Raw genomic sequence first — 23,610 nt, forward strand, 5'->3', positions numbered from 1 at the left:
TTCCATAGCATAGCCCTTCCTATGCTCGTGGAACACTTAGCTCTCGGCCTCAGTTTTTCCATCTGTTCAATGGGAATAACAGTCCCTAGTTTGCACCACTTCTATGGATGAGGTGAATGTGAAGCCTGCTGGGGCCGGGGGTGTGACTAGGGACACTGGTTTCCACCCATTCTTCCTGGCACCAAGTAAGAGTAGAGGAGGGTGTGGTACAGAGGGGAAGCTTTCTCCCGGTGTGTCAGTCTGAACTAGCTGCTGCCCCTCTTTCCCTAGACCATCCTGGACCACATGCACCTAAAGTGTAAATGCCACGGGTTGTCCGGCAGCTGCGAGGTGAAGACCTGCTGGTGGGCCCAGCCCGACTTCCGTGCCATTGGCGACTTCCTCAAGGACAAGTACGACAGTGCCTCCGAGATGGTGGTGGAGAAACACCGTGAGTCCCGAGGCTGGGTGGAGACCCTGCGGGCTAAGTACGCGCTCTTCAAGCCACCCACCGAGAGGGACCTGGTCTACTACGAGAACTCCCCCAACTTTTGTGAGCCCAACCCAGAGACGGGCTCCTTTGGTACCAGGGACCGGACTTGCAATGTCACCTCCCACGGCATCGATGGCTGCGATCTGCTGTGCTGTGGCCGGGGCCACAACACGAGGACGGAGAAACGGAAGGAGAAATGCCATTGCGTCTTCCACTGGTGCTGCTATGTCAGCTGCCAAGAGTGTATTCGCATCTACGATGTGCACACCTGCAAGTAGTGAGCCAGGTAGGGCGCGGGGCGGGACGTGGGACTGCCCTCTCCTCCCATCCGCTAGGCCTGCTCTTCTGATTCTCGGCTTCCCAAGACGAACAAGTTCCCAAAGCTGAAGTCAGAAACTAGGCTTCCCACGCTTCCACGGGAATGGTCTTGGGGAGCGACTTGACGTATTTACACGAGGCTCAGATAATGACTGAGGGTGTGCACGTCAGCCACAAGCAATTGATTAAAATTCTTACACAAATTAGCAGTGATGAGCCAGACCAGATTTGTTCATGGCTGCTGGCTGTCATTAGTGAGCATCTATTCGGCCAGAAGAGAGGTTGAGGTCTGGTCCCAGCCATGCCCCTAAAAGTGTCATATCTCAGGGCCTCAGTTTCCCTACTGTCTAAAGGAGAGGTTCAAATGTCAGAAACAGGGGCAGGGTATGGTGGGACTGGCCTTTAATCCCAGCACTTAGGAGGCTGAGGCATCTGGATCTGAGTGTGAGGTCTGGCTGGTCTCCATAGAGAGTTCTAGGCCAGGACTACACAGTGAGACCCTGAGACAGTCACCTAGTAAGTCTCTCCTAACCCTGGGGCAGAGTCATTTCACATCACCCATGAACTGAGAGGGCAAGCTTTGACCTAACACAAATCCTCCAGAGCTTGGGAAGGTGGGTGGGGGAAGCCAGATCTGAAGCTTGGGTGGAGCGGGAGCACTCTCACCAAGTTTATGGAGGGAGACAGGAAAGAGGAGAGCTCCCAGTTCAGAGCGGCTGGGGTGAGTGACCGTGGGATAAAAGCCTGGTGGATTATGCTTCCAAGCTTCCCAGAGGTGGCCTGCATGCGTGGGAGGACCCCAAGAAAGGTCAGCCTGGAAGCAGAGTGATCCTAGAGGCTCTGGCATGGGCCAGTGTGACCCTTGTCTCTGTCCCCTCCCCTGAGAGGGCTCTGCTAGTGAGTCTGACTCTCAACTGGCTTTTCTTATTTGTCAACCAACAACTCTGGCTTCAGCATCTGTTACCTTCCCCGAGCAGCTGTGAGGAACGTGGGAAACCACATTGGTTCCTGGAAAAGCAGCTTTCTGTCCATCTATGGATGGCCAGCGCAGTGTGTTCCACCCAGGGACCTTGGAGCTGGTGACACACCAGAGCTGGTGGCTCATGTCTGCGCTCTGTAAGGGTGGGGGGGTACCTGACATCACAAGCCCATCTAAGAAGTTCCTTGTGGGGCTTAGGTTCCATTCCCAGGGTCCCTCTAGAACCATACAGGAGGCGTGGGTTTTCTTTATCAAGGTCAAGGCTGGAAGGAAGACAGCGGCGAGCTTTAGCGCTTCACGCGCCCACTGCTGAACCTCGCTCCTCATCTGCGCAGTGATGGCAGTATGGGGATCTTGATGGATTTTTATAAAGCTCAAGTTAGTGGGTGTGAATGCTGCTCTAAGTGTCAGGGTTGCCATCAGCGTTAGCACGGGGTTGCTGCAAAGGAAGATCCCATGGGCGTTCTTTCTGCTTTTCAAAGGGATGGGAGAAAAGTCAGCAAGTAGGAAGGTTGAGGTGGAAGGAAGCAGACCATGACGGCCGCCTTCTCTGGTATTCACTCTGACAAGAGTTAGCCCTGCACCCCCCAATATCAGATAGTACATACATAGCTCTGGCCGTTTTGAGGAGCTCTTGGTGTGGCTTCTTATCACTCAGCTAGAAGGGCCATTTGTCCTGACCACCCATGTCACTGAAGGTTAGACTTGAGTTAATGGCCTAGATAGACCCAGGGGTCTGCTTCCAGAAGCTTCCTATGTAGGCTTGCATAGGCCTCAGCATTGCCAACCCAAGCTTGATACATGGGGCAGTGTGGGTCCAAGATACAGAGCCCATGACTCCACTCCGTCCTTGCCCATGTGGGCAGCTGAGATCTTCCAGGCAGGGAAGGAGGTGCAGGGTGAGCCTTTGTTGTCCAGCAAATCGCTCCACTCCAATCCTTGCCTAAAAATGATCTCCTAAGAAGAATTGGGTGTAGCTGGGTAGTAGAACACTTACACCCCTGAATCAATCTCCAGTACTGGGGAGAGGGGAAAGCAGCCCCCTTTCCTCACATTCCTAAGGTAGACACTTGCTGTTTTTCTAGTATCATGCAGACATGTTTTTAAGAAGCTATGCCCACAGAGTTCACAGCCTTAATCCCTTCCCATGGGGTGGGGGGTGGAGGGGGGAGGAGGACTGGACTCTCAACCTCACACTTCCTGATAAGAAAGATCCCTCCCACTGGGATGTCCTTTGCCTCTCGGAGCCCAGGTTTCCTCCTGTGTGAAGTGATAAGGTCTGTGCCCTGCAGGGCTGCTCAGGAGCCAGACACAGCCATAAAGAGCCTGCTCTGGGCTCCTGGTTTGGAGCCATAGGCCAGAAGGTGGTTGAGACCTGGTTCCTTCCTGTCCTTTCACCCCCGAAGGCGCTGCTACTGATGGAAGCCAAGGGACAAATGGGCAGGGAGACAGCAGGCATAGAAGGCTCTGGCTTTTTTCTTGCACAAAGGGGCCACAGAGCAGAGCCCAGCAGGCCACATGCCCTTCTCTGAGAAGAGTTCAGCACAGTGGTAGCATCCAGTCCTCCCTAAGTGGGGAAGACACCTTCTCCATTGCTTGAGGTTTGTCCACTGTCTCCACTTAGCCACTAGCTTGGTATCCGAGTGCTGGTAGTTTACAAATATCTGATTTATTCTTTTTATCCCTATGTCGGAAAGGCTATGAATCTAGTCACCCCCTCTAACTGGCCCTGTGTCCTGGGTCTGTTACTAGTCTTTTGTGGGACCTTAGGCATATCCAGGTCGTCTTGCTATGCCTGGTTCAGCTCTGCCAGCAGCACCAGAGATGAGGGTTGGCTGGGGGTTGGGGGGTGCCTGGGGCGTGGCTCAGTACCTCAGATCCCACGGGATAGGGCTGTACAGAGTGATCATGCTCAGGAAAGCACCCTGGGAGGGAGTTCACCATAACTAGGTAGAGTCCGTTTCTTTTGGACAATTCACGGCAGTTGTGCGTCTGATGGCAGGCACTAGCCCTGCTGTGACTGGTGGCTCAGACTGGCAGGCTTTTCCGTCTCCACGTAGGAAGGGCAATGCTCCCTTGGTTACCTACAGTGGGCTTCCTCAGCTAGGAGGAGGTTTGAGTTGTGTGGATGCAGGCTCTGTTCTTCCTGAGGATGGCATGTCCTCCCTCAACAGCAGGCTCTGGGGCGAGGAGGGAGGCAGGGCTGGCAGCGTAGGCAGCCTGTGATCTTTGCATCCCAGGGGGTGATGTTGACAGCAGTTATGAGGTTTCTGATTCTTCCTGTTTATTTCCCAAAGGGCACTGGGAAGGGGTAGATTGTGCGGCTGGATCCATTCATCGAAGTCCCATGAGAAGCAGGATCTAGATCCAGGCCAGCCTTCGGCACTGGCCAGCAAGGAGCATGGACTGTTGCCAGCTGCATGTGATAAACGACCTGGACCCAGCCGGCCTCGGACGGACGGGCGGCTTCTTTCTCAACTAACGTCTCTCCCCCTGCTCTGGATGGTGTACGGCTTTACAGAGGGGCTTTCTTTATGGTTTTACCAGGGTCTGCTGGGGACAGACTCGAGGCTTACCTTTGCACATGTTAAAGAAAATAAAAATGAAAAAAAAAAATCTACCGCAACAGAACAGGCTGGGCTAGTGTGAGCTCTTGGCCTGGTGGGAAGGACAAGACCATGGCGAGATTCTGTGTCCAAGCTGCCTCTACTCGTGACATTCCAAGATGCCTCTGAGGTGGGAACTGTGAAGTAGGACAGAGCCCCGCAGTCCCCTCTTGTCCGTCGACTCCCATTTAAATTGGACATACCTTGTCGTTCTGAGAAAAGCCATAGATAGGTGTAGCTGGGATGTAGTGATGGGGAGGCCCCTGGCCAACAGTGGGAGCAAGATCTTGAGTTTTGAAGACCTCAGAGTTCTGGGCGGCCTGGGAAGCCATCTGCAGAACAGAGTTCCTTGTGGGCTCCTGTTTTCGCTAGCCCTGTTCTGCCCTGGAGCGACAGTCAGATCTCCACGCCCCTTTCTGTTGTTCTACAGTGTCCACCTTTACTACGCGTTTTTTTTTTTTTTTTTCATGATGACCTTGTAAATAGGTCAGATGTGGAGGCAGGTCTCTTCTGGCTCCATCCACCACACCCAGAAAGAATGGGCTGCTCTGCCCTTCTCAGCCTTGCTAACCAGCAGACACCGAGGAGAGCAGCGGGGCACCTTAGAGAGCAATCTAAACATGGTTGGCAGGTGGGGAGGGTAAAGAGTCCCACTTCCTTTGTGTTAGAAGGCAGACTACCCTGCGTCCTTTTCTCCCATTGGCTGAAGTAACCAGAAAGACAAGAGATCCTTAACAAGCCCTTCTTCCCACTTGTAAAAGGGATAGCCTATCTCAGTTCCCAAGGATCTGGATTAGATAGATATTCAAAAGAGGCAAGCAGCGAATGGAGGCAGCTCCCAGCTCTGTTCCCGACGCATGATGGTACTGGCTGGGTTTAGTAAGGTGGGTGGGGCTGCACGGATCAATCCATCAACTCCGTCTTAAGGAGAATCAGAAAGAGGAGATAAAATGGGGGAATGGGGCAGAACAAAGAATTTGTCCTTTCCCGCTTCTGTCTAGGGTCTGCTAATGCTGGCTTGACGAGGGGTCAGCCACTTCTTTCCTGTTGTGCAGTTGGCTTGCCAAGCAGGCTCCAGTAGGCCCTTGCCTGCACTCTCTACCATGTGACCATGAGCACTGCTCTAGGGACACCTCCCATCCCTTCCTAGCACCCCAAATGCCCCTTCCCATCTCTCCTTCCAGAAGTTGGAAATCAAGTCAACTGGATAACGCTTGTGTGAGGACACTTGAGCAGAACGGATACAACAATTTACAAGTCTCTTCATATCTATGTATTCTATATTAAAAGTGATAAAGTCATGTTTCCGGGGCGTATTCAAGTAGCTGACAAGTAATTATTTAATAATAGTACATGAGCGCATTGTAATTATCCTCGCCATAGTCAGGTAATAGCATCCAATGGGAGGTCCCTACCAACCTGCTGTATCCAAAGTTTTGTAAAAAGTTGTAGAAGTTGTTGATCTTTTTGATTTTATATTCAAAAAGTCTCTTTTTATAAATATTATTTATTATACAATGTATATACCTTTGAGTTAACTAAGATTATATATTATATAAATATATATATATTTGGAGAAAATCTATTTCATCATGCAGTTTTTTTCTGTTAAATCATTAAAGAGAAGGTAAACTTCAAACGGACACATTGTACGATGTGTGGAGTCTCCAGATTCGTCCTTAGGTCAAGGGTATCTGAATGTTGTGCTAATTAAATGGCCAAATTTACGGTCATTTCCTCTGCTCTCTAAGCAAGATGAGGTATGATGGACAGCAGATGTGACATGAGCCTTAAAGCATTACTTGATATTAAGTCAGTATCAAACAAGGAATTGCCAACTTGGGGAAGAACAAACCTGGTCAGCAATTCATTCATAGACTTGAAAAATTTCAACAACGCATGTTGATGTCTCAGATCTTTCTACAAGGTTCAGCCCAGGTCAGTGGGTCACAGGGCCTGCCATAGTCTTACTCCCTTTCTCACTACATACCCAACTCCAGTTGTGGGAGAAATAGGAATTGCTCAACTGTAAACAAAGCTGGACCAGAAACAGATAACAGCTGAACTGTGGAAGAGGTTGGTAGGTAGGTTGACCAGATGGTGTTCTGCCTGTGCTCTGGGCCAAGTGACAATGGAATTGTAGGTTGGTTTAGATAGGTTGCTGGGCAGAGCTCTGGGAAGGGCACTCTCTCCTTGGGCTGGAGTTTCAGTGACTCACCCGAAGCCTTTGCCTGTCATCTTGATGCTGTGCAGTTTTAGGATGATGGGTGGTCCTTCAGTTCTCAGACCTACCTCTAAAATATCCTCTTCAGTGTTCCTTTCTTCTGGTCTACCACTATTAGAGATAACGTATTCACACTGGCCATAGGAACATGAAGCAGTCTGCTTCTGACGGTGGGGACTGCCAACACCTTCTGGCCCTCGGTTGACCATGACCGCCTGAGCTTCCATTTGGTGCATCTTTTGCCCCTAGAAATCTTTTTCCACCTATGTGAGGCCCCTTGAGGGTAAAAGCAGAGCTCCTGGCTTCAGTGCTGGCCATCTTTGACTGCATTTCCCTTGAGCTGAATACTCTTTTTTTTTTCTCGCAGCACTCTGGGTTTTATTTTATTTTATTTATTTTTTTGACTGTATAAGGTTGCCAAGTATTTAGATGGTCCCTATCATACTTACCAAGGCCATTTGTCTCCCATGATCATTGTATTCCATTAAAGAGAGTACAATTTATAGCTATGCTAGAACACTAGCTGGAAACACTGGAAAGAACAAGTTTCAAGTTGTGCCTAAGTCGTGTGTGCACCTTTTAATTTCAGCATCTGGGAGGCAGAGACAGGTAGATCCCTCTGTTCTTGGCAGCCAGTGCTACACACCAGACTTAGTGGGTCTTAAAAAAAAGGTTTTGAGAATAATTTGAGAGAAGATAAAGGGATATGGTGAGGTTTTTTTTTTTTATTGAAAGCAACACTATTCTGAAGGCAGGCTGTGGGTAAATGGATGGGCACAGAGATAGGAAAAGGAATCGAGGAGAAAGACAGCAAGGGAAACGAGGCGAGGCTGTTTTGGGTGGAGTGCTGGTCGACCTGTGTAGTGCTGGGCATAACAGCACGTAACATGGGTGGTGTGGGTCTACATTAGGAAGTGAGTTCAGCAAAACATATGGTGTTAAGCCATGACTGGCTTAACAGAACTTGGGAGGCAAACAGCTATCTCATCACTAATCAATCACCAAATGTTCATTATGGAGACTGTGCTGGAGAATCATAAATACATGTCATTACAATTTCTTGTTTGGACATAGTCTCACTTTGTAGTGCTGGCTATCCTGGAACCATGCAGAATAGGCTGGCCTCAATCTCGTGCTGATCCCCCTTCCTCGCTACCTCTGGGATTAGAGGTGCGCACCCTTCCTCCCGATCTTGGGATTCCTGCAGATCACAGGTGTTATCCGTGCTCTGGCATCACGACACACTCACACCCCCTGGGCTGTCACTGGGGCTCAGCCTCAGCAGTTGTCAGCAAACGAGTGGCTTTCATCTTGCAATAACTTCTAAAATTTAAATGCTGCTTTTGAACTCTTAGCAAACCTTGCCTGGCTTCACTTATTTGAAGGCGGCAGGCGGCCCAGCTGCCAGGCAAGCAAACTGAAGTCCTGGCCTTGCCTTCTGTTTGGCCAGGTGGATATTTATAGCTGACCCTGCTTCAGCAGGCCTGTTGACCAGGCTTTGATTATTAAATGATAACTGAATCTCCTCCATGATTCTGTAACATAAGGTGGGAAATGTAAAGGCTGCTCACTGTAATTTTTAGGCAATAAAAAGACAGCCTTAAAAACACATCTTAGGCTCGATAGATGCCCCAGTGTTGGGGAATCGAGGGCGGGGAGGTGGGAGTGGGTGGGTGGTGGAGGAACACCCTCATAGAAGCAGGGAGAGGGAGGATGGGATAGGGGGTTTCTGGGAGGGGGAGGAAAGTGGAAAAGGGCTAACATTTGAAATGTAAATAAAGAAAATATCCAAGAAAAAAGAAAAAAGTATTCAAAATATATACATATAAAAAAAAAACCACATCTTAGATTCTAGCTACAGTTATGCATGTTTTTGGATAGTACATGAAAAAAAAATCCTCAAAAGAAGACAAAAATGTAGTAAGGAAAAAATGAGCTCTTCTTTGGAAGATTTAGTATTTCCTGACAGCCGGTGTGTGTGTGTGTGTGTGGGGGGGGGGGGGGGTCATCAGAGCCCTCCACACTGTTCACAGGGCTATGCTGTGGGCTGGAGGTAGGAAGGCCTTTGGGGATCCTCCCAGAACTGGAGGTGGGGGCAACTGCTGTCCCCCAAATTGCTGGACATGCCTCTTCTCTACACAGCATCCATTTCTGGGCTTCCTGGTGCAAGGACTGGGGCTGTGGCATCTAGTATCTGAGAGATCCAGAAGGTATGAAGAACAGCAGGGTGAGCTCGGGGGTCTCAGGTTTGCCTGCTTCAGAGAAGTCATTGTACCGCAAAGCAGCTTCCACCCAGCTCCTGAACAACCGAGCTCATGGCTGCAGTTCAGACTTTTTAAGGTAAAATAGGTATCAAACGTAAATATGAAGATTCTCGTACATTAGCATATACTAATGAACTTTTGAGGGGTTTGTTTTGCTTTTGTTTTTGGAGACAGGGTTTCTGTGCAGCTCTGGTTGCCTGGAATTCACCCTGTAGACCAGGTTGGTCTTGAACTCACAGAGACTCACTTGCCTCTACCTCTAGAGTGCCTGGATTAAAGGCATGCGCCACCACTGCCCACTGAACTTTTTGTTGTTGTTGTTGTTGTTTGAGAAGAGTCTCTCTGAATGAATGGTTCCCAACCTTGCTAACGCTGTTTGCCTTTAATGCCGCTCCTATCATGATGACCCTCAACCACAACCTTGCTTTTGTTGGTATTTCATAACTGTAATGTTGCTCCTGTTGTGAATTGTAAGGTAAATACCTATGCTTTCTGATGGTCTTAGGTATAACCCGTAAGTTGAGAACTACTGTCCTACAGGGTCTTGGGACTCACTATGTAGAGCAGGCTGGCTTCCAACTCAGAGATCTGTCTCCCAAGTGCTGGGATTAAAGGCATGTGCCGTCAGCTTGCATGCGTATCTGTGTGCCATGTGAGTTACAGTTGTACACTGCCATGTGAATTCTGGGAATTGAACTGAGTCCTCTGGAAGAGCGGTAAGAGCTCTTACCCACTGAGCCATCTCTCCAGCCTCCTTAATGTTTTTCTAAAGAGATTTAAAAACAAAACAAAAAAAAATCTCCTATGCTGTAACAAAGCAAGGAGGGGTTTCTCTTCTGTGGCCACTTCGTCATGCAGCCCCATTAGTGATTGATCCTGTTCCATATAAAATACTGGTCTATACAATATTTCAAGTATATTTACTCTTTATTGCATTCCTTCAATTTGCATTACACAATATAATATCTTTTTCAATATAATTTTGGACAAAAACACAAGACATTAACTTCGTTGAACAAGAAACATAAATTAATTCATGTAGGACTTTGTTGGGAGGAGAAAGGCAGAACTGCAGACAACAGGGACCACGGTGGTGGACAGGGAACCACGGTACTAGCCACGGGAATCACAGTTTCACAACACAATTCACTCTTTCAAAGCCACAAAATAAGCCAGGGATGAAAACCCCAAACAAGGTATACAGACGGCAAGACTAGGAGATGATTTGCCTTCTACTGTGGGGACAGTGTCAGAGTATCACCCAGGTGCCCCTGTGGCAGCAAGCCTCCCGGGCGGCTTCTGATGGCTGTCTTTGTGTTTGAAGCAGCAGCGGGGAGAGTGGCATGCGCCCTAAGACTCATCTCCACGAATGACGTGACGACCTAATTGCATTCCTTCTAACCCACTGATTAGGCAAACCACCCTCCAAAGGGCTCGCTGAGTTCCTCTTCGGGAAGAGGTGTGTTGAGTACGCTGGAATGGATATTCGAGGGCTGAGGGAGAGGACTAGGGGGTGGCTTGTTCTGCTGGAGAGTAGTGTTTTATTTATGTGCTGCAGACACTACAGATCACTTGAGATACAAGGAGGATGAATTGTAAGTCATCAGGCTGAGGAAAAGGAAGACGATGGCACTAATAGGCCTCTAACGTCATCCTAAGGAACTGACCCACTTAGAGCCGGACGCTAATTAGAATTGAGAGGCTTGTAAATTATTTTAATTTTTTTTCTGTTTAGGGATGTACAGATTTCCATATGTATCTTTCATAAGGTTTTAACGGCATCTACCAAGTGGCAATGATTAGCATATCTCTTACCACAGAGCAAATTAATTACACTCAGAGCATATCACAGCCACCCCAGGAATGATTTGACTTCCGATTAGAAAAGCTCTCCTGATTGCAACTTGGAAATATCTCTGAAAATGATTGAGAACAGCATCTTAGATATTCAAAGCCTAGTTCTTTAGGAACAGACAATGACCTAATCTGCGGGATACACAGCTGTTAGCATGGGGAGCGCCAAGGGACTCCCTTGGAACCTCTACCTTTGCTCTTGGTCTCATGTAGAAGTTGACCTTCGGGCAGGTGGTAGGGATCGCGGTGTGGGCAGCGTGCACGGGTGTGACATGCCTCCCACATAAGCAGGAACCATCTTAGCTAGCACGGGAGGGAAGCCCAGCAGTCCAGGGAACACGAGAACATCTCAAAAGCACGAGGGAGTTCACTGCACTAGTCATGCAGAGCGAGTGTGTGGAGAGAGGCGGACACTTCACGTAGTCCAGTGTCTTGAGTGTGAGGAGTGACGATCCCAGGCCATCTGCACCTTGGTCGCTTCCCTTGGTCACTGTTGTAAACAGTCCGTTTTCAATCAAAGTCCAGGGGACTACTGCAAAAGAAACCCCAAAGCACACACTAAACTGTAAGCTCTGCAAAAACAAAACAAAACAAACCCCAAAACAAACCCCAAAACAAACAAACAAAAAAACCCAAAAAAACCCAACCCTATTCACTAAGAAACACTCGAGGCTTCCTGTTCTCTCTACATTTTCCACCATTTGTTTGCTATTTGATGGGCACTTTCTAAAAGAAAATGGTCACATTCCGGGCACTTAAAAGCAGGTTCCAGTGAATCATGGACCATCAAGTTTTCTCTGCTCTGTGACAAGGAAGTCTTGTGAAGCAAGCCAAGGAGAGCAGACCAACACGACAGCCTGCTTCCTTGCTTGGTCCCTCAGACCCACAGCACAGCGAGGGGCTAGTGCGTGAAAACAAGGCTATACAGGAAGGAAGGAAACCATCAGCGGGCTCATATGCGCTGGGGAAGACTTGGGACCTCGCAGATGGGTGAGCACTGCGTGTACTTACGCGCCTTCTTCTCTCATGAGGGCCAAGAATTTCCTCACACGGTACTCAGGATCCATCTAAAAAGCATCGGAAGAAACAAATCAGACGCGCGAAGCTGCCTTTTCTCCACAATGTGCTTCCTCCGCACCAGGGAGGCGCGTGGTCATGTGCTTCCTGGGTCGTTCAGAACCATGTCACCATTCCCTAGTTGTTGTTTCGAAGCATAATAAAGTGGGTTATGTTATTTAGAAGCCAGTGGAACTTCCCAACACGGAGAGGCTACTGGTCACTCACAGGCACCTCAGCCAAGCACCCCCTGCACCCAGTGTGTTGGTGTGAGGAGGAGAAGCACACCAGCCAGGTGTCACCACAACACTAGATCGTGGTCACTCACGGAGGGGTCCAGACATGCCTGGGTGCATTCATGGTGCTATAAATCATGAGAGTTTAAATGCTAAAATTCATATATCTTATTGAAGGAGGAGGATAGAACCTGAGAAACCAAACTGAGGTTGATTAAGTGACCAAAATACAGTTAGAACTTTTTGTTTTGTTTTTCGAGACAGGGTTTCTCTGTATAGCCCTGGCTGTCCTGGAACTCATTCTGTAGACCAGGCTGGCCTCGAACTCAGAAATCTACCTGTCTCTGCTTCCTGAGTGCTGGGATTAGAGGCATGCGCCACCACTGCCTGACCAGTTATGACTTTCACATACTCACTGAACTGGCATTCTTAGCTTTAGTGCCCTTCTGGTGACGCTGCCACACCTAAGAGAGCAGAGAGTGCTGTTGGCCTCTCCTCTCCGTACACCTGGCCTCTGGTAGCCCGAGAGTCACAGACTCAAGACAAGGTGGTTTGATCCGGGTGATGGTTCAAGTCACCATTACTAATTATCTCTCCTCGCTGTCATTCTGGATCCAAGTTACTTCACTTCAAAGTGTATCATAGTCTTATTGGCCTGACTAGGGTGTGTGGGGATCTGGAAAAGAATAATCACAAACAAACATCTCTAATTACTCACTATGAATTTGTACTGTAAGAAACACCTCACTTTTAAAGCATGTTGCAGGGCAGAAGTCTGCTGGCAAGAGGGAACTCCCTGCCCTCCAGGAGTGGCTGGGCTCGCAAGGGCTCAGCTCGCGCAGCCGTGGGCAAGAGTGCACTCAGACTCCCCTCCAAGCAGGCTGGAAAAGCGACAGTTCTGTCCCAGCAAAACATGGAACGTAAGTTTCAAATGTATCAAAGTTAAGGGGTCAGACTACAAAGAACTAAGAAAAAGTGTGAACAGCTAACAAAAGAGTCATTTTTTTTCCCCCTCTATGGGACTAGAATTACACATGAATCAATTGTCAAAGCTTTTTCTAAAAAATGGAACTGGCTGGAGCTCGCTGGAGTCAGTACATGCAGGTCTTCGCCCATTAACTCTATTTAATATGTGTGAGGAGCGACTTACTGACTTGCCTGTAGCTATGGAATTAAGAGTCAAGAGAAAGGGGAGGAAAAAAGCAACCTAGATAAATGACTTTATTCCCTCAGGTGACATCCAGTCAGAGCACATCCTTAACACCGAGCAAGTTTTAACAAAATCGAGTCCGGCGAGCAGAGCGAGTGAGCATGGCTTCCATTCTGCTGAACTGCATGCCTCTCCACTCGGGCTCTGCCCCTGCTCCTGAGGCAGATCTAAAGAGAAGTCACTCAGCTGCTCGGAATCCATTTGACGTGAAGGGGTTCAAACTCCAGGCCTATGAAGTGTCAGTCGCTCAAGATTAGGCCGAGCGCCCCACTCTCACTTTCTACCTCACACACATAAGTATTAACTTGATCACTGCGCCGCAGGCATCAAAGGGAGAGGAGGCAGGGGTGGGGAGGAAAACTCGCATAGTTTCTCCTATGCAATTATTTTAAAAGATTGAACTGAAACTGGAAAAAGAAGGGCAGAGCTGACTTCTGACAGATTTATCTTTTTTCGGGGACAAAGCCAATACACCTGTATGTATGCCTTTACCAGGAATAAGCCTGAGCAGGGTGCTTAGTCTATGACAATAATTTACTACTCATAATGGAAACTATATAAATTGACTTAAAAACAGTTGCTGGAAGCTTGGGAAACTTTTGGTTTCTGAAAAACCACAAAAATCTAATTTTAAATTGAGTTTATCAGAGAGAGAGTTAAGATAATTCTCTCCATATTTCTTATTTATTGGCCTAAGAGCTTCCTTCAGATGTGAAGCTGGGGAACCCCAATGTGAGCAGTGGGCGCGCAGGGCTCCACAGTGACACACCTCCTCAGGTCTGGGGATGGCTCACTCCTCATTCATTCACTTCTGCTCCTTTCATTGTATCTAGTGAAATTTATTGAGCTCTCTAATACGTGCTGAGCTGGTCCAGGGGCCAGCGACAGTGTGTGGCAGCCCAGGGGTCTGAACACACGGAACTCAGTCTACACAAGTGTATTATGTACATGTGTGTGTACACGTTCGGGCACACAGAGGCAAGGCATTCCAGAAGGAGAGAGGGAGGTGCAGTCCACACAAGAAAGTTCCAAACCAAAATCAGTCTCATCTGCCTGTGCCTAGCAGCAGGCTGGGAGTCAGTTAGTTTGAGATTTCTAGGGCACTGGGCATGGCGGTATGAGCCTTTAATCCTAGCACTTGGGAGGCAGAGGCAGGATGGTCTCTGAGTTCGAGGCCAGCCTGGTCTGTATAAAGAGCTCCAGGACAGCCAGGGCTACACAGAGACACCCGTCTGGAAAAACTAAAATAAACATTTTTTAGGAGTTCAGTGAGGGGAAACGCACAGTCACAGCCGATCTGCACAAGTCGGCCGCATCCACACTTCCACATCTCCCAGAGCTCTTAGCCATCAGTGCTGTCACATGCTCACCCTGAAGGACGGAGCCTCAGTAGTGAGAGAGATCGGGGCAGACTCACTGACAGACTCTTCTCCCATCTGCATGAGACTGGGGACACCTTGCTTCCCTCCTTCCCTTCCAGCCCCCTCTTCATCTTCATTGTCATCCTACAACATCCAGTCTCCCCTCACTGAAGGTAAAGTTTAAATTATCACCAGGATTTTGCACATCTCCTTTTATTGCTAAGTGCTGTAGATGTAAGCCCTATCCTAAGCTGTTCAGGGTCTCACTCCTTTTCTCTGATTGTTAATAAGGACTATGAAATTGACTGTACCCAGGTCACCTCTCTGCAGCCTCCAAGATGTTGAGGAGCCTAGGGCAGGGGTGGGAGTGTCTTTTCCTCCTTGTTGAATGTCTTCCATGACGGGGCAGTTGTAGTTTTAAATTCGCTTTGAAGCCCTTTCTGATTTTGAGACCTAATGACTCTCTACATTAAGATTAGAAGTCACGCTCTGCTCTGCTCATTTATTTCTGAAGAGAAAGAGGAGAACATGGGTACTCCTGAGGCCTGGGAGAGGAAAGCAGGCCCTCCTGGTGTGCTACAGCCATTCCTGTGACTCACGCAGAGACGGGATCGCCTTACCTGCAGGGACATCTCAATCAACATTAGTAACTTCTTGATTCCTATCCAGACTTTCTTCCCTTTGACTTGCTGAGCAATTGTGGTGCGTTCCTTATCTTTGAAGTTGCCCAAAAGCTATAAAAGCAATAAACAACAATTAGACACTTTTATGGTGTGCACACCAACATTCACCTTTAAGTGAACAGTGGGAGGAGCTACCTGCCTGGGATGAATTGACCCACCTAGTCCTGTATGACCATAAAAGACAAGGTCTTATTCTGTAGCCCAGACTAGCCTCAAACTCATGGTAATCCTCCTGCCTCAGCCTCCGCGGTGCTGAGACTACCTCATCTAGAAGAGATAAATCTTATGCTGTTTTTCTAAGGGACCATCACTAAACTGAGAGACGCGTTTCCTAGGGAAAACAGCTCCAATCTATGATAAATACAAGTTAAACGTGTTAGCATTCCTTCCTGGGCGCAGTTCGTATGTGTCAAAGTACGCTGGTCTTTTCTCTTTCCCAACTACAACAGGGTGTTCAGACAGGTGACCCAGGCACACTTCTCATGCTGTTGGCGTCTGCTCTGTTGGGAGCCCACGGCAACTCTGAAGTTGTGGAGCCTTTAGGCAGCCTCCCCGACTCGACCACACCGAATAACTTACATCACCTTTTCCATCAGATCCCATCTAGTCATCTGTGCACATTAATATTAATCAACACTCACTCGAAGACTCACTTTTTTTAATTAAAGGCTTTATCATCTTCAAAAAAAAAAAAAAAAAAAAAAGGAAACATTTCCACATTATAAAGTTGTGAGGTTTGGGTAGCGTTCTTTTCTTTTTTCTTTTTGGTAGTTCCAAAGGCTTTAATCATTGTTCTAGTTTATTAAATGCAAAGAAGTGTGCTGCCAGCCATTGTGAAGAAATAGTGATTATGCCACACTGTGTGGATCCCAGTGAGCCCCTGCAGTGTCATCTGGGAGTACCAATGCATGCTGGAAAGAGAGTGAATGGCCCCTGCAGTACATGTGCTGCCCACACCAGGAACAAGAAGTTTATCTGTTCGTCTTTGAATCCCCTTCTCTTTCTAGCTTCTGAGAAGCTTTGGCGGGAACACCCCGGGGTCCCACTCTAGCTAAGTGTGCTACTAAGTGACAGCTGCTTTGCCAGGGGATCCTTCTGAGGTATCTCGGGCCTCAACTCCTTTCTGATACACAGTTCCAAACAGTGACTCGTCTTTACCTCCAGAGCTTCCAGCAGCTGCTCTCCTGTGGCAATGTTGGGCACGTGGATGGTGGTGCTGAAGGCGTTCAGCATCTCCATTTCCTGCAGGACATCTTTGCGGCTGGTGGTCCCGATGATAAGAAGCTTGCGGCCCTGGTCATTGAGACAGATGAGTTACATACAGAAAAACACTAGTGAGGAGACCAGGGGAGGCTTGACTGAAATGAGCAGGGTCCACTTATTTGTGTATGATACAAAGCAGGCAAAACATACAAAACCCAGGATTTTCCAAATTAAACTCTAAACAAGGCATAGATGACGTAACAGAAACAGCAACAATGAAGCAGGCCTTTTTCCCCTGATCCCAGGCAACAAGGGCCCAGTGGAACTGGAACACCAAACCAAAGCCAGAGACACCAAATGTACACTATAGTTCAGTCCTGTGATGGGAAGTAGGTCTTTGTTTTAGACAGGGTCTCATTATGCAGCTGTGGCTGGCCTCGAACTCACAGGAATCTGCTTGCCTCTGCCAGATTGGTCTTCATAGTGTATTCCAGGCTAGCCAGGGCTTCCTAGTGAGACCCTGTGTCTAAAACAATCCCTCATGCTCCCCCAAAAACTTTCAAACCCTCCAGCTTGGGCTTTGTACACATTATGTTGCTAATTGTCAGCAAAGCAAGGGTGCTTCCCTCAATCTTGCTCGCTCACTGTTTTAGCACAACCATGCACCACCTCAAGGAGGAGGCGGGGCTACGGGTCACTAGGAGAGCGCTTGCCTAGCATGCATAGGGACGAGGTTCAAGTTGTAGCATATTCACGTGTGTACACATAAGCCCCACAGTACAGACACACAGGCAGAACCCCTCTTGACACTAAGAGCTCCTTGGTTTTACAGATCGAATGTGCAAAGATTCCAATGTAGAAATTTATTTGTGATGTATACAGATTAAAGGCTAATCATTATTGCTAGTCAATAAATCAACTTAAAAGAAACAAACCAACCAACCATTAACCAAAAAGGTCAAATGCTTATCACCAGACATTTGGCAAGCTCCTGAGTGACTTCGGAATGACCTTGACCAGAGAAGTAAGAGAATAAAGGCGACAACAGCAAACCCAAAGACTGTGCTGCACAGAGAGGAGGCAGCCTACACCCAGGGGAGGGGTCTGCCAGAGGAAAATGCCATCTCTGCAGGGAGGGAGCCACAGGCCACATCTTTCCTTTCTTGTCCTTTCCTTTCTTTCCTTCCTTTCTTTCTTCTTCGATTTGGTTTTGAGGCAGGGTTTCTCTGTGTATCCCTGGCTGGCCTAGAACTCACTCTGTAGACCAGGCTGGCCTCGAACTCACAGAGATTCAACTGCCTCTTCTTCCCGAGTGCTGGGACTAAAGGTGTGTGCCATTACCACCTGCCTGTAGGCCAAGTCTTGTAAAATGGCTAAGCTGGTTTAGAAGATGGTGAGGGCCTAAGTCAGAGTGAGCAAAAGTCCAAAGGCAAAAATAAAAGCTGGGTGCTGAGGTAATCACACACACACACACACACACACACACAGTATTACTACTATAACAAAAAAGGCTTTTATACTAAAAACATTTTATACTAAAAAACAAACAAACAATAATTCTAATGCTAACTTTGGAACATGGTCTCTAGAGCTAAGAGATACCAATGCTGCGGCAGGCAGTTTTTATTACAATCATTACAGTTTTGACAGTGTCTGGCCGTGTGCCAAGGCTGGCCTTCATCCCTGAGCTCGGTGATGCTTCTGTCCTGGTCTTCTGGCTCATCACAGCTTAAGAAAGTAGCTGCTTCTCCCTCCCGCTGGGTTCTGAGCATCCTTATCTCTCTCTTCTCAGAAAGAAACAGTGGCCTCCCTCAAAGAGCAGCTCTGCACAAACTCCTGGCTCACAACAGAAAGCTGGACTTGTTTCCATCCACCACCATCTTCCTCAAGGAACTTTCTCCTACAGCGACTTCAATGTCTTCAGAGTGTTGAAAGATTGGGAAGTGTGGGGTAACTTATAATGGAGACGCTAATTTATGTTTTGCCTGTCTTCTTGTTTAACAAGACTGCAAACTCTGTGGTGAGGTCACGACCCAGGCCAGCTCAGGCCTTGACTTGTAAAGCATCATCTTTAAGAAAACACTGAAAAACATTACCAAATCATTAAATTGTGCTGGGTTGTTCTACGTATTCATTAGTGGTAATGTGCAACTGGAAGCGTTCTATGGAAAAACAGTTGCGGATGTACTAACGCAGGGAACCAACCACACTGGGTCACATCTGGAGGGCGGGAACCGCCAGCGCCATGTGATGGGAGAGCGGCTTTAGAAGAGGCAGTTTCCACCCAAAGGGGAAACTCCATCTTGCTAATGTGTGGCTACTGGTTTAAAGTCCACAGTACCCAGACATACCCCATGGAAGAAAGAGAGAAGAGAGAGAGAGAACAGTAACAATAACCTATGTAGGGGGCAGGGAGTTGCTCCCTCGCTCCCTGGGCATACTCTACAGAGATTTGCTGGTCCCGATGGGACACAAAAAAAGGCTGAAATAAAATGACTATTTGCCAATCGGATTACGATGAACATTGTTCCAAGGTTAAATAAGTATTAGTTAACCAAGTCTTAGTGCTCTAAGGAGCAACTCAGGTGAAAACATTACCATGAAAAAAGGCAGGGCTCGGTCAGGTGCTGATCCTTCTGAGACCCACTTCTTTACAGCATGAAGAATGGGCAAGCACTGAGCATCATCTAAGCCTTTTGCCACACAAAGGGCTAACCAGATAATCCACACCCTTTCAGAGTTCTGCCATTGATTGGGCCCCAATCAACTGATTTGTAACAAAAGTTCATGCGGAATAAAGCTGCTTTTTTTTTTCCTAAATAAAAAAATGCCACTAATATAATATCTGCAGTGAAATGGAAGGGCTGGCTTCACCCCCAACAGCAGCGAAGCCAGCTATGCGGGAGAGAAAGGCCTTTCTTACCATTGAATGCAGCAAATGGAACACACCCTCGGAAAGAAGAATGAACCCGGAACAATCAGAAACCCTGGGATGGATTAAGAAGTGAGTTTGAAAGCAAGGTTCAGAAGTGCCATGTGCGATGGGCCTTCAATGTTTTCTAATGATTACAACCTGGCATTTTTGTAAAAGACTGAAGAGTTGGAATATTAAGAATTTTGTAAACCCAGTGAGTAAAAGGTGAAATTAACATTTGCTCATTGGAACATGAACAAGAATACGTGGATGGTGAATTATTTAGTTTGCACCTTCAGAGTAATTTTAATTTAGTTGGGACACTGGCTGGTCAGCACCCGGGGGGCTACTACCAAGTCACATAGCAGCAACCATCAAGTGGCAATGGCTGTGGAGACCTTGCAGCTCCAACTAGGGTGAGCTGCAAGGCCAGTGACAGGAGGCACTGTGGCAGGACAGGTCGCTAATGCCACCACCCATGTGGTTGGTGGAAACAGCTATGCCACAACAGCAGATCTCTCTGGGGACAGGAGGGCAGCCAACAAAAAGGCAGGCTCAGAATGCTATCGGAAGGAAGGGAAGTTTAATATAAAAAGCATCAGGAGAAACCAAAAGCAGGCCCTAAGGAGAAAGGACTGTGGCAGAGAGAAAGACTCCTGGCATGTGCCCGTGAGATGCTCTCCTCTTGTGGCCTGGGATAAACAAGCCACAGGGATGCCATGCCAGTTCAGGGTAAAACTCCCCAAGTAGGGTCCAGCACCCATTTAGCCCATGGCTTATACATCCTGGGGTGCTTCTGAAGCCAGCCTGGGTGGGACCGGGGGAGGGGAGCAGTGGAGTTCTCCTGAAGGCTGAGGAGCTTGTGCAGGAGAAAAGGGACAAGAACCTATGTGTAAGATAAAGCATACTGGGGACGGTGCTCTCCGACATCACTGTCCCAACAGTCAGGAAGGAGAGAAAGCAAGGGTGTGCAGTGGTGCTTCCCAGGGGAGCACGGAAGATCAGGGGTCACGTTAGGTCAGGCAAGTGAGCAGTAGGAAGGACAAGGTTATTTTCCAACACTAGGGACTCTAGCAGTGACTTGGGACAAGCATGCTCCCAGGCACCAGGCTTGCTTTGCATAGGTGGGACAGGGTCCCAATACTCAGCCTGGGGTGCCAATGAGGCTCAGGCCACACACCCTCTTGGTAGGAGTCACTGTAGTGGGGTCTGTGAGAGCCAGTAACTTGTGAGGGTGAGAACTTAGCTCAGGACAGAGGCCAGCAGGAAGCTTTCCCTACAGAGAGTGTTTTCGTCTTTTCCTTTTTCTGGTTTGTTTCTTGGGAAGGGAACAATTTTCGTTTTTAGTTGGCTTGTATTATTCGCTACTGAAACCTTAAGAACTATTCTGCCTGCCCCTGTGGCTTCCTTCACTGAGCCATCTTACAGATCTGGGCCCTCTATGCTCATGTGCTCAGTCTCTGAAGCTCTTGGGCCCAGCTGCCTGGCACACGAAGGTGCAGTACAGGCCATTTCCCCTCTCCCTATCAGCATGGCTCTTTCCCTTGTCAAGCGCTTGCTTGAATGTCAGCTTTTCTGTAGCTACTCAAGCTCCACACCCACCATGCTTCCTTCCCCATGCTCCTTTGTCCCTTGATCGGATCATCGTTTATATATCTATTTGACTCACTCCTGTATTTACCTATTATTGCATGTCTCACGAGTCTTTTGTGAGGCAGGGCTGAGGTTTGTTTAGTGTTACTGAACTAACCAGGGCTAACACGGGGCCTTGTGCAGGGGGCAGTTAATAAATATGTGTTGAATGAATGAATGAGGCTCCCAGTTCAGTTTTTGTTTGGCCAGCCTGCATTTGAGATCATGGCTCAACCATGGCTCCTTTTCTTTGAACTCTTCTTCCCTTTTTTATTTTCCTTTTCCTTCTCCTTTAGTTAAATGCTGAAGTTGAATACCAAAGGAAGGATGTTCCGAATAAATCATGCTGTAACTAGGCAGACAACTACACTTAAGTTCTCCATTAGACTTTACCCTGGAGCAAATTCTTTGCCTAGCCCTTTGTAGCTGGCCTGGTGCTGTAAAGCAGAGCAGGGGACAAAAGGAAGGCACTCGCACTCATGGGAGTCTCAAGTGGGCAAAAGCAGACAACTCCACATACTCAAGAATCCGTGGAAGCAAGTTACAAGAAAGACCCGGCTCACCTCATCTTACACTTGGAGAAGCGGCCTGCCTTCTTATTCTTCTTCCTTCAGTAGCTGAGGAACCTGGCGGGGAGGTGATGTGTCTGGGCTCTTAGCTCCAGAAAGGGCTGGCCCAGGGGCTCAGGCTGGCTAATTTTCCTTAACTTTATGGGATCTGTTGTTGACTGCTCATTTATTTGTTTTGTGATTGGAAATTAAACCTGGGGCCTTCACAGTTAGAAGTGCCACCATGAGCAATTTTGTTTATTTATTGGTTTTTTGAGGCAAGGTTTCTCTTCGTCGTAGCCCTGGAACCTGCTTTGTAGACCAGGATGGCCTAGAACTCAGAGATCCTCTAGTCTCTGCCTCCCCAGTGTTGAGATTAAAGGGACACGCACCACAACACCTGATACCATGTATGATTTTAAACCTGTGTCTAAAATAGCTGTCCTACTAATTACAAGTTTGGGAGATAGATCTCCTAGAAATGATGACCTCTGAACTCTTAGCAGAAAAGAATAAATAACTCAAGAAAATAAAGTTGTAGTGACCATGCCACACTGTTCTTAACGCCAAAAGCAATGGTTTGTGTAGATACTTCTTCCGGAGGGTGTTGAGCCAGTCCAGTTCTGGACCCAGGCACCCAGCTCACCTTCCAGTGTGGTATTTGTAAGTGGCCTCCTCCACCTGCCCCCTCCTCCCCTTCTGAATGCACGGCTGTTCTTTCTTTTTTTTTTTTTTTTTTTTTTTTTAAAGATTTATTTATTTATTAAATGTAAGTACACCGTAGCTGTCCTCAGACACTCCAGAAGAGGGAGTCAGATCTCATTACGGATGGTTGTGAGCCACCATGTGGTTGCTGGGATTTGAACTCCGGACCTTCGGAAGAGCAGTCGGGTGCTCCTACCCACTGAGCCATCTCACCAGCCCACGGCTGTTCTTTCTAACCTTACTTCCACCTCTGTGGGGTTCACTCAGGGAACCTCTCTTTTTACACAGCTGTTGGGATTTTCATGCCAGTGTGTAACTGTACCATGTCTGTATCTCAGAACCTTTCTTCCCCGGTACTCGGTCCTCAATTAACCACAGAACAAAATTCAGTGTGTCTAGTAATAACACCTGACCTGTGAAGAGACAACCTGCTAAACGATTTCAATTACTCAGAACTCAGGAACTAAGAAAGAAGCAAAGAGTGTCTAGGGCTGAATGTGAGTATAAGGTTTAGTCAGCCTTACAACTTACCTGCTAGGCATAGCAGCAGAGAGAGGCCTCTAAAGACTTTGAGGGGCTCATTTTAATTTTTTTTTTGTTTTTGTTTTTTGAGATAGGGTTTCTCTGTATAGCCCTGGCTGTCCTGGAACTCACTCTGTAGACCAGGCTAGCCTCAAACTCTGAAATCCCCCTGCCTCTGCCTCCTGAGTGCTGGGATTAAAGGTGTGCTCCACCACACCTGGGTAATTTTTTTTACAATTAAAAGTGGTGGCTTCTTAGGTTGACTATGGTGACACATCCATCTTTATAGCAATAATAAATAAGACTCTAAATATTTACGCAGTATTTACCCATGGACAAAGCTCCCCTGCCTCTAATACCAAAGCCTCGAGACTCTCGCTGTAAGACATCCCTGACCCCTATTGGCTGTCCCCCTTGGTTCTCTCAGACAGAAGCATCAAACTAGTGAGGGACTTTCAGAGACTGGCAGGTGACTTCACTGGAGACCTGAAGGTAGCAGCTATCAGCAATGTCACCAAGGAACCAGGTATAGGACTCTTAACACACAGGGCACGTGGCTCTCCCTGGTGACTGCCACGTGCAGTCTGAATATGCCAACATGCCTTGCTGAGCACACCTACACATGGTGGCAATGACAATCCTTACTGTCACCAGTGTCATCCAAGGTGTTCAGCATATTTTACCTCAGATACCAAAAATATACTCAGCAAACATTTCCTCTTAAAAATTTCTTGTTTGGAAAGTCTGAAAGTATAACTTGGTTTTTGTTTTTATCAAGACAGGATTTCTTCTGCATAACAGCTGTGGCTGTCCTGGAACTCAC

The 23,610-nt window shown here is 47.7% G+C and overlaps 2 protein-coding genes across 3 annotated transcripts in view; one reads left to right on the top strand and one right to left on the bottom strand.

Moving 5' to 3' along the window:
- Wnt3 (wingless-type MMTV integration site family, member 3) overlaps positions 1-6,011 on the top strand; it is a 43,847-nt gene extending 37,836 nt beyond the window's left edge. The window contains exons 4-5 of one of the 2 annotated variants that reach the window (NM_009521.2): positions 271-758; positions 4,067-6,011. In NM_009521.2, the coding sequence (NP_033547.1) occupies positions 271-750 (480 nt within the window). In that variant the 3' untranslated portion in view covers positions 751-758; positions 4,067-6,011. The remainder of the gene's footprint in view (positions 1-270; positions 759-4,066) is intronic. The other variant, XM_006533168.1, reaches the window with a different exon arrangement.
- A 3,760-nt stretch (positions 6,012-9,771) lies between these two features.
- Positions 9,772-23,610, bottom strand: part of Nsf (N-ethylmaleimide sensitive fusion protein) — a 132,275-nt gene continuing 118,436 nt past the window's right edge. The window contains exons 18-21 of the mRNA NM_008740.4: positions 16,422-16,556; positions 15,201-15,314; positions 11,729-11,784; positions 9,772-11,249 (exon numbers count right to left, since the gene is read on the bottom strand). Of these exons, the coding sequence (NP_032766.2) occupies positions 11,228-11,249; positions 11,729-11,784; positions 15,201-15,314; positions 16,422-16,556 (327 nt within the window). The 3' untranslated portion in view covers positions 9,772-11,227. The remainder of the gene's footprint in view (positions 11,250-11,728; positions 11,785-15,200; positions 15,315-16,421; positions 16,557-23,610) is intronic.

Source organism: Mus musculus, chromosome 11, assembly GCF_000001635.26.
Source record: "Mus musculus strain C57BL/6J chromosome 11, GRCm38.p6 C57BL/6J".
Classification (NCBI taxonomy): domain Eukaryota; kingdom Metazoa; phylum Chordata; class Mammalia; order Rodentia; family Muridae; genus Mus; species Mus musculus.